Raw genomic sequence first — 17,716 nt, forward strand, 5'->3', positions numbered from 1 at the left:
ATATATATACATTCTGTCTTGTGGGGAATACTTGAAGATCTTACGTAGCTTCTGTAGGCCAGTACTAAAAACAAACATTTCTGCCAATTCTGCAAAAAGCTTTATAAACTTAGTAGACAAATAGGGTGCTCAAACATATAGACTCAGCCATATGTAGTGTATCATTTATTAATCTGCATATACGTATGCTAAAGCACTGCTGTCTCTCCTCAGATCGAGCCTTTCTTCGTGTCGGTTTCTCTGCTGGACATCCGTGAGGGCAGGAAGGTTTCCGCTGACTTCCACATGGACCTAAACCACGAGGTTGTGCGGCAGATGCTCAGTAGCTCTGGTAGTGCAGGAGATCAAGGCTCGGATGGTGCTCCGCAGGAAAATGGCCTCAGCTCGCCTGTAGAGAAGAAAAGCAAGGACTGCCAGTTGAGCCCAGAGCTGGAGAACTGGCTGCACTTCACCAGTCAGGTAACAGCGCAGGAGCCCTTGAATGTGGAGATGTGCTTTCACAGCCAGTGTCACTGTGTGTTTAAGTGGTTTATATGGTTGATCGTTCCTGCAGGCGATCTTTTCCATCACAAACCCGCACACAGACATCGTGATGGTGGCACGGGTGGAGAAAGTGCTGATGGGAAATATTTCCAGCGGTGCAGAACCCTACATTAAAAACACAGATTCCAGCAAGGTATTTCATTTAAACGATTGTCTGCTGTTTGAATAAAGTTCTGCTAAATGCATAAAGGTTATGTAATGTGTCTATATATACACATATATATATTTGGACAAAAGTATATGTACACCTGACCACCTGCTGGACACCAACAGAAACTTTAATGACATTGCATTCTAAATACATATTAATATGGAGTTGATCCCGCAATTTCAGCTATCCCAGCTAACAGGGAACGTTCTCACTAACATTATATAAATGTTAGGACAAAACATTCTTAGTAATGTTTATGGAACATACTTATCACTTTAGTTATGTTCTCATAACTTTGAGAGAAAACATTCTTAGAACAACATTCTTTGAACGTCTAAATGCCGTTATTTTTACTTTTTGTAACAATTGATGTCCTTATAACGAGAAAACGTTCTGAGATCAACATTCTCAGAAGGTCCTTATTAAAGCAATAACCCCCGTGAAGCTCAGTGAATTTATAACAGCTAAGGGCCGTTGTTAGGCACGACGCGAAGCGGAGCTGTTATAAATTCACTGTAAACCACGGCTTCACGGGGGTTATTGCTTTTATAAAACGGTTATTCCATATACGTAGTAAGGTTTCACAAAATAAAACAGAGCAAATAAAGTGTAATGATATTAATAAAAACAGTATTCTTCCACCAAACAATGTAGCTCCTCAGAAACAGTTGTGGTTCCAACAAAGTGGTTGTCGAGCAACACACAAACGTAAACAAAGGTGTATGTTTGTAGAGTAATTTACAACAGCTTCGGCTCAGCCAATCAGAATCAAGCACCGGAACTATCCGCTTTATAAGATGCTTTTTGTACTTGATGAATGTTCTTTATGTTGAGAGAAAACGATTTTAGAATATTACAAATAAATGTTAAAATAATGTTATATTTTGGATACAAATAAAATTAGCAGAACAATGTTTTAGTAACCTTGAAATGCCATTCTAATCACAACAAGAAATATTGTTATTAAAAATAAATGTACAAATAACATTTTAGGTGTAAACAATTATGAGAAATGTTTTTGTAACCCTTAATTAACGTTCTAATCATGACAAAAAAAAAACATTTTAATGTTTTTAGAATATTAAAAATAAACGTTCAAGTAATGTTATATTATGTAAAAAAAATAAAGTTCTTAGAACTTTGTAAGAAATGTTTTTGTGACCTTTAAATAATGTTCTAATTACAACATTTTAATGGTCTTAGAATATTAAAAATACATGTTCAAATAATATTATATCTCGGGTGAAAATAATTTTTTTTGTGCACTGGGGCACTTGTTTGCAAATGTCTTTTTGTTGTCACTAAATGCCACTAAAGTAATGCCATTTAGACATTTTTATATGTGGCAAAAGGATAAATACACAGAATATTGCTTTAAGCACAAATACTAACTCTATGATCTAAGTTTTGTAGTAAGTGGAGATTTCCTCATTCATTTTGTTCCCTCAAATACATTGAAATCCCGTTTCTCTGCTTGTTCCAGACTGTCCAAAAGATGCTGAAATCCAACAAGCAATTCTGTAGCAAACTTGGAAAGTACCGAATGCCTTTTGCCTGGTCTGTAAGGTGAGTGAATCCCAATCCATTCCCTGGTACTTCAGCTTTGCCACAACAAATGCTCAACAACAAGCTCTTGCACTATTAGAAGATTATTAAAGGGGTCATATGATGCTGCTAAAAATAACATTTTGTGTATTTGGTGTAATGAAATGTGTTTATGCGGTTTAAGGTTTTAATAACATTTCTTCCGTCTGTATAATCCAGGTCAGTATTTAAGGACAACCAGGGCACAGTGGACCGGGAAAGTCGCTTCTCTCCGCTCTTCAAACAGGAGAGCAACAAGATTTCCACAGAAGACCTCATCAAGCTCATCACAGAGTACAGGAGGTACAGACTCTGCAGTCACGCTCACGAAGCACACGTGATCATAAATGACCTCAGTAAAATCAAGTGTTTTTTACAGGGCAGAGAAGGCCAGTAAACTCCAGATCATCCCTGGAAACCTTGAAATAAACGTGGACTGTGTTCCCATGGAATGTCCCAGTACGTCTAATACAGCAAACGTCCTCAAATCCTCAAATGCAATTTTGCTCCTGAATGTTATTGGTCACACTCACCTGCATGCATGCACATGTTCCTCAGACTGTGTGACGTCCTCGTGTGTGGCTCTGAGGCCGTTCCAGGACTGCGGTCTTCACGCTCCGACGGTGGAGGTGGACGAGTTCCTGCAGGACTCTTCTAAGTTTGCTCAGCCTTACAGAGTCTACAAGAATCACATCTACATCTACCCCAAGCACCTCAAGTATGACAGCCAGAAGAGCTTCGCAAAGGTGAGGAAGTCACATACACACCGGACCTTTCGAGTCGCAAATACTGCGAAATGTGAATTCAATCTTAAATCTGTGTAAACGTACCCATGTCAGACCAAATGCTGTCCCAACTAGACAAACAAGGCTGTCTGAATTAAGAATTTCAGTAACACTTTAGTTTAGGGACCAATTCTCACTATTAACTATAACATATTTGCTGTTTATTTGTACTTATAAAGCACATATTAATGTCTTATTCTCTTAATCCTAAACCCCATACCTAAACTTAACTACTACCTTACTAACTATCAATAAGCAGCGCATTAGGAGTTTATTAAGGCAGAAGTCACAGTTAATAGTTAGTTCACAGTGAGAAATGGTCCCCAAACTAAAGCGTGACCAAAATGTCAAGGGATTTGAGAGATCCCAGCATGCATTACAGCATGAATAAATGATGTGGTTACTGTTATAGGATTATTATTTTACTATTTGCTGACTTTTTTCTAAACATCTGTTGTTGTTTCGTCATTATTGTTGGTTATCTGTTGTGTCCTTTTACATTTTTTGGCTGTCACCGTTCTTGAGGTTTGTGTGTCAAGGTCTATGTACAAGCTTCTAAAACGTATATCTTCCCTTTGTAAGGCGATTGTTCCTTTGGAAACTAAGATATCGTATTAGGTCAGTGTCCTATAAAATATGGTTACTAAAATAATAGATCAGTTTATTGTGTTACTAATTGAAAATAAGCTGTAATTGCCTTGGTGAATTTATTGGCTTAATGAGATATTTTGCATTTAGTGAACGAACAAATTCAACCTGACAAAACAAAGTAGTGTTACTTGTGACAATTTTTAAGAGTTTAATAGTTGGGAGAATCAAAAAATCTTAATGCATCATGCTGTGTTGACAGTTTTCTCAACAAGTGTCATTGCAAAAATGGCTGTGGGAAAGAAAAAAAACCCTAAGCATAAGCCATTGTACAGTAGTACTGCTGCTTGTATTAGCAAACACCACTAATATAATATAATATAATATGCAATTATGCATATTCGGTCAGGGGAAGTGCTGCGTTTAGATTGATTTGATCACTAACAAGTCAGAAAAAACATGAGCTTATTGATTGAATCGAATCAATCTACTATTTTATTGCAGCCGTCACTCAGAGGTTTCTGAAAATATTTAGCTTATGCATAGTTACGCTGAAACTAGTTTTTTACTGGTGCAATACTGGCTTAAATATTTTACACCAAAACTCAGTTTTAACTTCTGACTGAACATGCTGCAATTGCTGGAGGTCTAATGAAGGATTCTTTACGGTTTTCCGCTCTTCGTTCTTTAGCATGCAGTGTACAGTCATGCTGTGTCTGTTCTTGTTTCATTTGATAGGCTCGAAACATTGCCGTTTACGTGGAGTTCAGAAGCTCTGATGAAGAACATGCCAAGCCACTTAAGGTTACATAAACACAAGTTTCCATCAGTTTCCATCAACGTCTGCTTTAGAATGTGACTCGTGAAAACAAATGCTGTAAATCAATTTCTGCAGTGCATCTATGGAAAGCCAGGAGGTCCGGTGTTTACCACGACTGCCTGTTCCACCGTTCTGCATCACTCACAGAACCCAGACTTTTATGATGAGGTTTGCAAAAGTGCTTTAGCAGCTTCATTCACAGGTTCCATTCAGATGAAAGTTATGGGTACTTTAATGTTTGTCGTGATGTGTTTGATCAGGTGAAGACTGAGCTGCCCACACATCTTCATGAGAAACACCATTTACTCTTCTCCTTCTATCATGTGACCTGTGACATCAATGCCAAGACCAGCTCTAAGAAGAAAGAGGCTCTGGAGACTCCAGGTATCTGCGCATGCACATCAAGCCCCGTTCTCCTGTGCTGTGTGTGGTGAAGTGCAGTCGTTCTTTGACTGTGTGTGTGTGTGTGTGTGTTGGTTTATGTTACAGTGGGCTATGCGTGGCTGCCTCTTCTGAAGGATGGACGTGTTTCCTCTCAGGATTTCAGTATTCCAGTCTCGTGCACTTTGCCTGATGGATATCTACACATCAAAGAGCCTTCGTCCACCAAAGTGAGTGCAAGAATCCAGAAAAACAAATAAACAGACCGTTTAGAAAAAGAAAATAGATATATACAGTACGGTATATTTGTAGCAATATGTAGCAGTATGGGTCAAAATGATAGATTTTTATTTTATGCCAAAAATCATTAGGATATTAAGTAAAGATGTTCCATGAAGATAGATATATACAGATATTAGTATGATGATGATGATGATGATGATGTAAAGTAAGGATGAAGAGGGCAGCAAGTGATTCGAAGGCAGCTTTATAGGTCACATGAACCAGAACTCAGAGTGGACCGTTTTCACAGACAGTGATGAAGTTATTAACATCATAAATCTATAGCAAAAAAATGAATGTGCATTGATATTAAATTACAGAAAACTAATTTCTAATACAACAACTGAAGGGATTGATTGCATATTTGACATCTTTCTCTCTTCTGGCCAGTGTGACCAAACTCTTGATATTTTTTGGAAAGTTGTAGATTTTTTCTTTTTCTGTTGGAGCAAATGCGAATGCAAAAATTATATTTGTTTTTAACCCTATACGCAAATGTGATATATGTACATATATTGCACTTCCATATATGAAATATATTGTCATATGGGTAAACTTATTAATGTAAACTTTAGTTAATGTATTAACTAACATGAAATAACAATGAACAATACATTTGTTACAGTATTTATTAATCTTTGTTAATGTTAGTTAATAAAAATACAGTTGTTCATTGTTAGTTCATGTTAATTCACAGTGCATTAACAAATGTTAACAAACACAACTTTTGATTTTAATAATGCATTAGTAAATGTTGGCATTAACATTAACTAAGAGCAATAAATGCTGTAGAAGTATTGTTCATGCTTAGTTAATGTTAACTAATACAGTTAATTACTGTTAACTAATGAACCTTATTGTAAAGGGTTACCGTCATATGAAGTAAAAACATATATATGAAACTTGAACACAAATTGGAACAATTTCATATATTAATATGATATATATCTATATGTATGTGTAATATATTTTTGGATTATATTATATTATATTGTAACATTATAATATTATAAGTAAATATAAAACTTAGAAATGTATTTGTAAAAAATAATAATAATAATAATACAAAAACATATACAGTATATGGAAAGTTCCAAAACAGGAGTCCTAAAGACAACAAATGATGATTCATTATAGTAGTAGTATTTTTTTTCTTTTTTGTTTATTTATTTTCCCCCATGCTTCTGTGCAGAATGGCTCGGATGTGAAGTGGGTCGACGGGGGGAAGCCGATCTTCAAAGTGTCCACTTTGGTGCTTTCTACAGTTTATACTCAGGTTGAAAAGAGCCACAATCTCCATTCAATGTACCATTATCTTGCTCATATTTTGTGATCTCATAATTCCCGTGCATGTTTTTGCAGGACCCCCATCTAAACCGCTTCTTCCAGCAGTGCCAAAACCGAGAGGCAGACCTCTCTCAACCTCCTACCTCAAACTTCCTCAGCTGCCTTAAAGTAAGTGCATTCAGGGCGATAACCAGGGGCCAAAAACTGAACCATAGTTCTACCTATAAATGCAACCCGTTCGATACATATTCAACTTATTATCTAGACATGTAGCTGTTTGCAAAAGATGCTTTACTGAAGATCCACAAATTACAGACAAGGACCAAACTGTTTACATGCTATTTGCTTAAATTTACACTTCCTTCTTTAGAAATACATAGACAGATTGTGTTTTGCCATTTTATACTGTTTCTCTGTTTTGTCTGTTTTCTGTGAGGGATAGACATTTTTAAATTAGTTTTCATATTAATATTCATTGCGGCATGAATAAGCATCAAAATACATACTACAGTAGGAATATATGTGAGCCTGGAGCACAAAGTCTTAAGTCGCTGGGGTATATTTGTAGCAATATGTAGCAGTATGGGTCAAAATGATTGATTTTTCTTTTATGCCAAAATCATTAGGATATTAAGTAAAGATCATGTTCCATGAAGATATTTAGTAAATTTTCTACCGTTAATATATCAAAACTACATTTTTGATTAGTAATATGCATTGCTAAGAACTTCATTTGGACAACTTTAAAGATGATTTTCTCAATATTTAGATTTTTTTGCACCCTCAGATTCCAGAATTTAAAATAGCTGTATCTCAGCCAAATATTGTCCTATCCTAACAAACCTTACATCAATGGAAAGCTTATTTTTTCAGCTTTCAGATGATGTACAACTCTCAATTTTGATAAATTTACCCTTAAGACTGTTTTTGTGGTCCAGGGTCACACACACACATATATATATATATATATATATATATTTATATTTATGTATATATATATAACTGCATTACAGTACACTGTACACTCTAATGTAATAATATTTCTCAATCTAAGAATGATTATCACATGTCGTACAGTATGTATTCGACCAGAGCCATACACTTCAGCCTATGATGAGCAGATAGATTGGTTTCCACTAATATTTTTTAATTCATTATGGATGAATGAATATCATTTCCATTATGAATGAGTATTATTGCAAACTGTTCTAAACATTTTTAATCCAATTTTGAAGACGCTGTATTTAAACTAGATTTTTTAATCTTCTGAAGTGAAATCGGAATACAAATTTCTAAAGTTTCAAATTATGTGTACGTATTGTTTAACTAATATGCATCCTATATGTCTGTGAAAATGTAACATTTTCAGGTGAATATTCAGTCCATTTTATTTCAACTCACTGTTTTTTTTTCCCTTTCAGGGCCTTCTGAGTATGGAGAGGATTCATGTCATAATTCGCTTCCTTCCTGTTATCTTCAACCAGCTCTTCAAAGTGCTCACCCAAAACGACACTGATGAAGTGACCGCCAGCACCACCAGGTACACAACCCCATCACTCGCTCTTCTGTATGCAGTCAATCAACACCGCTTTCAGATTTGATTCTCATTTCAACCTCTTTTTCATCAGGGTCCTGGTCCACATCTTAGCTAAGTGCCATGAGGAGAACCTGGGCCACTGTTTGCACTCTTACATAAAGGTACATTATATGGCTCAAGCTTATGTGTGCAGTGTATCATTTCACTCAAGCATGTCTCAGTTACTGCCGATGGCTAGATCGAGACACTGAACTTGTCTAATAAGCAAGCATAGGTGTAGATGTGTGGGCATGTTCAAAAAACACACACATGTATCCATGTATGGTTGAAGCCAGATTTCCGCAGCTTGAAGATTTCGAGTCTTAAATGTAAAATCAAATCTCTTATAAACACACTTTAAAATTTTTTTCTTTTTATACTGGCAAAAAAAGAGCTGCACATATGTTTTGGCTGTTTGATTAAGTGTATGAAAGATTATTTATTACATGGCTCTCTAGGATACTTGATTCTGATTGGCCTGTTGCAGCATTCAGCATGTAAATATTTGATAGTCAATGTGTGAAAGATGATTAAGTCCACCATATACAGCAATTCCTACTGTTTGAAGGCCGTTGTTCCCCGAAGTGATGCATACGGTGATTATACTGTACTGTAAAGAGCTTGTACACTGTACATTATCCCCTACATAAACCTTTCTAAACGAGATTTACAAGGAGGCATATTTTTGTTTATTTTATATAACCAAACATATGACTAAAGAAAAGGTCGACAAACTCTAGCAGGGCAATAAAGTTGCTGGTGCGAAGTTCTTGTAGAAACGTGTCATTCATTATGTGTGTGAACGAGAGCATGGGACACATTTGTGTTTCTCTTTTGTTTAACCAGTTTGTCTTTAAGACTGAAGCATGTGGCTTCAGAACGGTTCACGAAGAGTTGGCCAAGGGCATGACCTCTGACCTGAAGAGCAACGACCAGTCGGTCATACGCAGTATCCTGAAGGTGAGCTCACATGAGCATCTCTCTCTTACAGAAGTGACGGACCATTTTAAAGCCTGTCGACTGATATCTGTTTGGTTCCCTGCAGTTCTCGTGGTTCTTTCTCGAGATCATAGTGAAGTCGATGGCGCAGCATCTGCTGGACTCAAATAAGCTTACGGTAAATATTGAGCCAACAGACGTGAACTCAGGCTTAAATCATCGACTCCTATTATATTTTAACAGTGGCCAGTAAACCTAAAATAATGACTTATAATCAGTGTAACACTATAGTTTGAAGACCAGTTCTCACTATTTACTAGTTGCTTATTAGCATGCATATTACTAGCATATTGGCTGTTTATTATATAAAGCACATATAAATGCCTTATTCTGCATGATCATATTCTAGATCTCTTAATTCTACCCAATACCTAAACTTAACAACTACCTTATTAACTATTAATAAGCAGCAAATTAGTAGTTTATCGAGGCAAAAGTCGTAGTTAATAGTTAGTTAATAGTGAGAACTGGTCCGCAAACTAAAGTGTGAACATATTCAGAACTCTTGGTTTGATTTTACTTAAACTTTTGACATAAATGTAAAATTACACTTGACAATTTTAAGTACAGCTGTGATCTACCTTTAAACATTTTCGCCATAACACCATCAAATCTGAATAAATAAGAGATGTTTCAGAAAGCAGATGTATTAAGCTTCCTGAGTGCTTGCAACACAGCAGGCTGTGTCTAATACTTGTGTTTAATAAGTAATGTATAAATAAATTTATGAATAATGTGTTTGCTCAGCTTCCTCGACCGCAGCGATTTCCTGGATCTTTCCAGAGTCGATTGGAGACCCTGATCATGACGATGTCTGATCACATCTTCTGGAAGAATAAAGAGCTGGCAGAGGAGACACGCAGCGCTAATATGGCCATAGCGGCCTTTGTGAAGGTCAGGAACAACACACTGCTGAGATCATTATGAAAATTTCACTTTTAAATGTGTGCACGACAAAGATTCAAATGAAGTAAAATAGATGCAGAAAATGTTCAACTACATCAATAGGTTCATTTATTTTGTACAGCATATGCATTTGAAATTGGACAGTGTCCCTTTAAATTTTAATTGAAATATATGTATTTCTCATCCTCAGCGGTGCTTCACATTCATGGACAGAGGTTTCACCTTCAAACTGATCAGTAACTACGTAAACATGATCACAGCCAGTGACAATAAGGTACCTGAACGTCCTCACTTTTCTGTATCTCTTCAGGTGTGGTAACACTAGACTTTGTGCTCTGATTTCTATTAAAATTGACGCAGAAGACCAGAAATGCAAACTCATGAAGAAGTCTTGCATCTAGTTGTGTATAAAAGTTTGGTGAACACTGACCAGCGAATTTGTATGACAAGAGGATGTGTGACCCGTAGAGGATCTGAACATGACAGATTCAACTCTTGGCTCAATACAAACAACACAAACATTCCACACAAAAATGAAAAGTCGCGGGTAATTTGCTGTTAATTTGCTCACCCTCAGGCCACCCAAGATGTAGGTGACTCTTTTTCTTCAGCAGAACAGTAAAGAAGATTTTTAGCTGAAACCGCGGTTCCTTGGTGATTCATAAAATGCAAGTCAACAGCTGCCGTCACTTTGAGAGTCAAAAAAAGCATATACTGTACAGGCAACACAAACTTAATACCCGTGGCTCCTGATGATATATATTGAGGTCTTATGAAGCGCAACTGAACATTATTTACAGCATTATTACCTGTAATCCACAGCCTCAGGCAAACAGAGAAATCCGATTCTTTTCCATGAGCTGATTCTTCCGGACAGGTTTGTTTCAATGGATTGGTTTAAATAACTGATTCACCAGTTAATGTAATCATGCAATGACAAAATGTATATGCAATTATAGTAATAAAGCACCAATAATGATGTGAAATGTGGATGTTTTACATGTCTAAAGCATATAAAGTGAAGTAACTTGTCTTAATCAACTCACCTTTTTACATAATCAGTGAGAAACCAGAAAAACATTCATTTCTCCCCTTCACTCAAGTGCTTGGTTCACGAATGCACATATCAGCGGCCCTTCGGTCCGAGTCGAACTGTTTATGCAGATCAGTGACTGTTGGAGGAACTGGAGCACTGAATCAGTTCATTCATCACAGGATCAGATACGCCGCTATTTTGTCTCATTTCAAGTCGGAGTGACTGTCAGGCGTCTGAAAGTCAGTTTTGATTGAGTAACGTGTAAATCTGTGTTGCTCGAGACGCAAACTGTTTCAGACGATTCAGTCCGATTTGGTGAACTGATTCATCCAGTTCACTAAAAAGAATCTGTTCAAAGAACGATTCATTCACAAACTGGACATCACTCTGGACTGTTTGCTTGAGGCTCTGGATTGTAAATAATAGTTTCTTGCACAGACTGATCGTTTAGCTTCACAAGACCTTAATATATCGTTAGGAGGCACGGCTATTAATTTTGCATTGCCTGATGAGCTTTTTTATTCTAAAAAACTGGCAGCCACTGACTTGCATTTTATGGATCACTAAGGAGCACGGTTTCAGCTAAAAGTCTTCATTACTGTTCTATTGAAGAAATACAGTCACCTATACATCTCAGGTGGCCTGAGGGAGAGTAAATTAACAGCAAATTTTCATGTTTGGGTGAACTATCTCTTTAAAGCTACAGGTTTGTGGAAACAAAAATCCTAGAGCGTGAGCTGTTTATTCCAGTGTAAGAAGATATTTTACTTGCTCAAAGTCTAGTGTGATTACGGCTTTAGCGTTAAAACAAGGACACCACACATCAAAAGATCCTAGTTATGAAGAACTTTTGCTATGTTATGACTGATATGTATTTATGTATCATTTCTGTGTGTTTTTGTCCGGCTGTTTAATTCATTGACCGCCTCTGTTCATGAAGCTCTCTGTTGCAAAGATGATCACTAAAGAACCACTTTGTGTGTGCACAACGTGTTTTGGGTGCAAATGTTATTTTTCCAGACGCTGTGTGAGCTGAAGTTTGAGTTCATTAGGGAAGTGTGTAACTATGAGCACTATGTCCCTCTGAGTCTTCCCATCCCGTCTGCACGAATCACAGGTCAGAGAGCACCACAAACTCCACCTCTGTGTGTCTCATGCACGTAACTTCATGCTTACGTCCTAGTCCTATTAGCATCCAGTAGACCACGCCACTTATATTCTCTGTCTCATTTCTCTCTGTCAGACAAGGCATCACCGGAAACCCAAAGTGCTCAGGGTAACTATTAAGTGTTTTTTTTGAACTTTTCTTTCTTATTTGTAAAAGTTTGACCAGTTCCTCAAAGCTGTGGCTTAGTGGATAGCATATGCATTTAAGCCAATTTTCTGCATATCCTATAACTAAATGCTTGGACTTGGATTAAACCACTGGAGTTGTATGGATTAATTTTAGACTAACTTTGTATCCTTTTTTCAGTTTAACATTTAAACCCAGTTGACATTCTTTGTTTGAAAAGAAACATTCTGCAGTTTCAATTTTGGGTGAACTATTCCTTTATAGTACAGTCATAATCCAGTAGCCACTGTACTGCCATGATGAGATGACCTGACAAATCAAATACTTATTTTATCTCAGTAAACCCCCTATTATCGAACATGTTCACTCACAAAATAAATGCATTGTCACACTTTGAATAGAGCATTTCTAGAATGGTATTAGTTGCTGAAATTTTGGTTGCTTTTGCATGATGCTGCCTCCACACCACCTGGTCCCTGTACCGCAAGGCCAGTTTAGGTGGCTAGCAGGGTCATTTTTAAATTAGTTTGCACTAGGGATGTGCGCTACGACTAATTTCACTGCTGTTTAAATGAAAATGTTGTAAATGACTTGTCAACTAGTATAAAATAAGAAACCCTTAGAATACAGTCAAAAAAGTTGTTTATATGCGATCTATTTGAAATACTTGAACTATGAATCAAAGTGTCAAATAATCCTAGATATCTTATTATCTGAATTGATCTTGTTTACCATCAAATGGTTAAAATTTGCAAAAATGATGGATGAATGTAAATGCAAATTCACTCTCTGTCAGTAGGTGGCGCTTTTGGACAAGCAGAAATACAGCTGTAAACAAAGCAGTGCTGCACTGATAAACACTATTTTATTAGGCATTATATGGTGATAACATGAAACACTTTTCTGAAGAAAGTCAATTCCCTTTCATTCATAATGTTTCCCGCTTTAAACCAGTAAATCATACGCTCCCACACCTCACTTGTCTTCCAAGTGGACATTTCTCTGAGCCCGCAGTGAAGAAAACGCATGCGTGCAATGTCTGAGGTGAAAGGAAATGATTTTGTTTTTCACTTCAGATATTCACTTTTCAAAAAAAAAAGTATTATTTTTCAAATGCAAAACATTAAAATTTCTACATTTCGACTAGTGCAGTTCAGTTTAGTCGACTAGTCTCGCCCATCCCTAGTTTGCACCAACCCTGAGTTTTAAAGCAGGAAGAAAGTTGGTTAGCTTTAACCAGTGTCCATCACCATAGTAACTTATGCTCCATGGCTAACTAACCTTTAGTGAATTAAAAATTAAGATATGCTTTAAAATTTAAAGAAGTAAAAGCAGAAGTTCCCCAAAATACTCATTTACCTTATACCAACTTATTGTAGATTACACTTATAGTGTGTGCTCGAGTATCAAGAAGGGGGCAGTCATCAACAGTTATGTGGTTTCTTTCTCTCTCTTACCTCTCAGTGGACTTTCCAGAGTATAGTTTGACGGAAGAGTTCTGCAGGAAACATTTTCTCACAGGACTGCTGTTGCGAGAGCTGGGGCTCGCTTTGCAAGACGAGCAAGCCCTGAGACACCTCGCCCTGGCCTGCCTGAAGAACCTCATGGCTAAACATTCATTGGACTCCCGTTATGCCATAAAGGTGAATTTTGACAATGATAGCAATTAAATAAAATATATACTTGTTGTTCACCATTTATGTCTGTGAATTGTAAACTGATTTTAACTGTATTGTTTGTGTGTGTGTGTGTGTGTGTGTGTGTGTGTGTGTGTGTGCTCATGGCTAAACATTCACTGGACTCCCGTTATGCCATAAAGGTGAATTTTGACAGTGATAACATTTAAAGTATATAGTTGTTGTGCACCATTTATGTTAGTCTGTGAACTGATTTTAACTGTATTGTGTTTGTGTGTGTGTAGGAGAAACAGGCACGGATAGCCTCTCTGTACCTGCCTCTTTATGGTCTGATCCTTGACAACATGCCTCGCTTCTTCCTCAGAGATCTGTTTCCAATCTGCCTGACGGCCAGCGACCAGGTAAACATGCTCAGGATGTTCGTTTATCAAATGAAGTGAAACAGCATTGTTCTTATATTTTTGTCAAGAACTCACATCAGTTGAACAGGAACCGAAATTTCAACAGGAATGTTAAATACTTCATTACTATACTTTATTGTTAATTTTAATTTAGATTGTAAACATATTTGACTGCACGATTCTGCAATTGTTCAGTTAGAATCAAGTATTCCTGAGAGCAATGTAAAGGCCCTTCCACACTGAATGCAAAGCAAACTGGAGCAAAATTTCAGACAGGGAGTCTCACACTCATCCAGGCCACACCATATACCCACAACAAATTCTGAAACCACCAGCATTACTTTGAATAATATATTTTTTCATTTTATCCTAGCTTCCTTCTTAACTATTAAAGGAAGGGGTGTAAGAGCGGCACTGGGGCCCAGTAGTCTACCAACATAAAAAGACATTGAAAGAAAATAACTGCACTTGCCTTATTGAAAGTAGTGCTTGAATTACTGCCAACCCAAACATTGTTCATAGTCACTGGACGTTCAGGGAGTGCCAGTGTGATGAAGATCACTAGTGATGGAAGCAAAATCCCATATTAAATGCATGTAATATGAGGCCAAACCCGGAAGCTGTGTACTTCGGAAATGGTACGAGGCACCAGTCAACTCTTCAGTGTTGCATTCGTCTCAGGGTCAGTTGCCACGCCACCTGTCCCAGTCACATGTCCAAGGAACATTGTTTCCTGAACTTCTTTGGGTGATGGTGTAGTCTAGCATGACATATGGCCTGGTAGAAGACGTGCAGAGACACTTTAAAGTCCATTGCATTAACCAGCAGACCAATGGTCACTGCCAGAGCCCCTGGTTTCTTTGGTCTGGCCTCGGGTGTCAGCTCCATCTGCCAGTACCTGCTTTGGAAGTCAAGGGACCTTAACCATCAGGAGCCAGCAGTGTGGTCCAGGGATCATCATAGCAATGGAATTCCACACAAAACCTCCAGAAAGAGTCCTTTTTCCAAACTAGGACCACTGCGTCTCATAGACTATTTGAGTCGTCTCTGCCATTTCCTGGACTTTTTGCTCCACAGCTTGTCGTTTGACAAGGGCCTTGCAGTGAGGATACAGACGGATAGGTTGTGCATCACCTCTGTCTACTGTGCTCTGCATCAACCCCATCTGCCCACATTCTTTGTCCCAGAGCTGCAAAGATGTTGTGGTATTGATCAAGGATTGCCTTAAAAAGCTGATGTTGGTTGTTATTGAGGCTTGTGCATGTTTTCAAGCTTGTACTTGCACATGTACGGAACAGATTTAGAGAAATCTAGCATTACATGACATCAGCGATACAAGATCTAATCCAAAGTAGAATATTATATGCTGAGAATGCACACTAATGCCGAGGTCTCTGGAAAGTGCTGGATAACAGTGAAGTGAGGAAAGGAGCAGGAATCTGTTTCAACAGCCTTCAACACAAACACTTACATAGTCCGGATATTAAGAAATTTGTGATCAAACAGGATACTTTATAAACTTTGCTACTTTTAAAGCTACTTTGGGGGAAAACAATGCACACAAATCCATATCCAAAATTCAAAATGTATCTGCATTTTCACAACCCCAAGATTTAAAAAAACACTTCCCCATTATTTTAGACTGAAATTGCATCAACGTCTCTCCCATTCCATGCAATAAATAATAATATTTCCTTCACAGGGTTCCAGAGATGATGTCAGTGTCGGAGTAGGTTTAGCAGGTCAGGTGACCCATGTTTTACGCCATGGGAACTCGATGGATGCGTCCTTCTCCAAGGAAGTGCTCAACTCCATTACAGGTATAGAGGTGTTGGTGTGCGGATGTGTTTCATAGACTGCTATTCATAGTCTATTCCTCACACAAATCTATCATGCTTTCAGAATATTTGGAATATATCACAACGACTGCTTTTATGCTGGTTTGCTTTTCCCCAGCCTTTTCGTCATTGGCCGTATCAACCGCTAACAATGCAGACTCCAGAGGCTCTCTCATCAGCATCGAGTCGAACCCCAGCAACAGTGACCGCAACAGTGAGAAGATTGATGGATGTGAAAAGGTAAGTACATTAATTTTTGAATGACAGCCAGACAGATAGAGCCAACATAATAACACATGAACAAAAACAGAAACTCAGAACAAAAGATAACAGACAAACAGAATGAATGCATGTTTTTTTCTCATATACCAAGAGAATAATTGTGATTTCTGTACTCAGTTTGCCAGGCCGCAGTCTCTCATTGGGTTTGGTGCACGCTTTGACAAACTGGATCAAGTGGAGACCAGAAGTCTGCTCATATGTTTCCTTCACATCATGAAGACCATTTCAGAGGGTGAGACTTTAAATCACTGAACCTTGAAAGAAGATGTTTATTGCACATGTTCAAATCTCATAGCATCTGTAATGTCCTGTAACATATAATACACTGTTGTGAGGATGATGTGCTCTCCGTGTTGCAGAGGTGCTGGTTTCATACTGGCATCGAGCCATTCACCAGGAGATCAGCGATTTCTTCAATATCCTGGAGTGAGTGACTCTTTTCATAAAGTCTAATAAATGGAGGAATAAAAGAGAAAGAAAAGGAATCAAATCCTTGTGTGTTTTCATATTTCTCTTTTGAACAGACTATGTCTCCAACACTTCCGGTTCCTTGGAAAGCGTCACATTGCCAGGTAAGATCTCCCCTCAGTTAGCTGTGTTTTATGTGTGCTCCGGTGCGTCTGGATGAATGTAAGGGTCACCATTTATTTTATTTTCTCTTCTTTCTGTCCCTGATTGTATATATGTGCTCGAAAGAGGGGGAGAGAGAAGGAATGTTAGAGAATACTTACTTTCATTGAATTCCAGTGCTCTGAAATAAACATCTCTCAGAGAATCAAATTATAATGCATTATGTGTAATTTAGTAAAATGAAAGAATTGGTTCTGATGGTTCTGGGGAGTTTTTGCCAGGCTCTGCATTGACTTTGACAAGCCAGTGTTTTCAATTACACTGGGTTCATTAAATCAAGCCTGAAAGTTATAGGACATTCCTGCTTTGGCAATAAATGTCAAATAAATTATTTCATTTCTGAAAAAGCCACTCTCTTTAGCTTGTTTTTGTTTTCTACAATAAATGGTATATTTAATACAATACAAAACTGCTTTTATCCCAGCATAACATGATCAGTCACCAACTTGCTGACTTGATTAGTAATACTGTACTTAGTACGCAATGTCTTAAATAATTCTGATTCATTTTGTCATAATATTTGTTTTAAAATTTTCAAAATCATGAAAATGTAAAATTTAATTTGAATACCAAATTTTGAATTTGGTATTCTCTACTGAACCGTGGCTATATGTGATCTTTTCCCTTAAAGGGGTCATATGATGCAATTTCAAGTTTTCCTTTCTCTTTGGAGTGTTACAAGCTGTTCGTGCATAG

General features: G+C 37.5%; 1 protein-coding gene across 2 annotated transcripts in view; it reads left to right on the forward strand.

The window, feature by feature from the left end:
* LOC107703970 (dedicator of cytokinesis protein 10-like) overlaps positions 1-17,716 on the forward strand; it is a 109,730-nt gene that overhangs the window by 65,448 nt on the left and 26,566 nt on the right. For both annotated transcript variants that reach the window (XM_016506781.1, XM_016506782.1), the window contains exons 12-38: positions 214-459; positions 554-676; positions 2,178-2,260; positions 2,459-2,581; positions 2,658-2,737; positions 2,837-3,024; positions 4,390-4,455; positions 4,547-4,639; positions 4,732-4,855; positions 4,961-5,082; positions 6,327-6,410; positions 6,497-6,589; positions 7,843-7,961; positions 8,050-8,119; positions 8,844-8,957; positions 9,043-9,114; positions 9,744-9,890; positions 10,093-10,176; positions 11,959-12,055; positions 12,182-12,214; positions 13,697-13,875; positions 14,154-14,270; positions 15,973-16,090; positions 16,227-16,348; positions 16,508-16,622; positions 16,750-16,816; positions 16,915-16,962. In XM_016506781.1, the coding sequence (XP_016362267.1) occupies positions 214-459; positions 554-676; positions 2,178-2,260; positions 2,459-2,581; positions 2,658-2,737; positions 2,837-3,024; positions 4,390-4,455; positions 4,547-4,639; positions 4,732-4,855; positions 4,961-5,082; positions 6,327-6,410; positions 6,497-6,589; positions 7,843-7,961; positions 8,050-8,119; positions 8,844-8,957; positions 9,043-9,114; positions 9,744-9,890; positions 10,093-10,176; positions 11,959-12,055; positions 12,182-12,214; positions 13,697-13,875; positions 14,154-14,270; positions 15,973-16,090; positions 16,227-16,348; positions 16,508-16,622; positions 16,750-16,816; positions 16,915-16,962 (2,927 nt within the window). The remainder of the gene's footprint in view (positions 1-213; positions 460-553; positions 677-2,177; positions 2,261-2,458; positions 2,582-2,657; positions 2,738-2,836; positions 3,025-4,389; positions 4,456-4,546; positions 4,640-4,731; positions 4,856-4,960; positions 5,083-6,326; positions 6,411-6,496; positions 6,590-7,842; positions 7,962-8,049; positions 8,120-8,843; positions 8,958-9,042; positions 9,115-9,743; positions 9,891-10,092; positions 10,177-11,958; positions 12,056-12,181; positions 12,215-13,696; positions 13,876-14,153; positions 14,271-15,972; positions 16,091-16,226; positions 16,349-16,507; positions 16,623-16,749; positions 16,817-16,914; positions 16,963-17,716) is intronic.

Source organism: Sinocyclocheilus anshuiensis, unplaced genomic scaffold (genome assembly GCF_001515605.1).
Source record: "Sinocyclocheilus anshuiensis isolate Anshui unplaced genomic scaffold, SAMN03320099.WGS_v1.1 scaffold1408, whole genome shotgun sequence".
NCBI lineage: Eukaryota > Metazoa > Chordata > Actinopteri > Cypriniformes > Cyprinidae > Sinocyclocheilus > Sinocyclocheilus anshuiensis.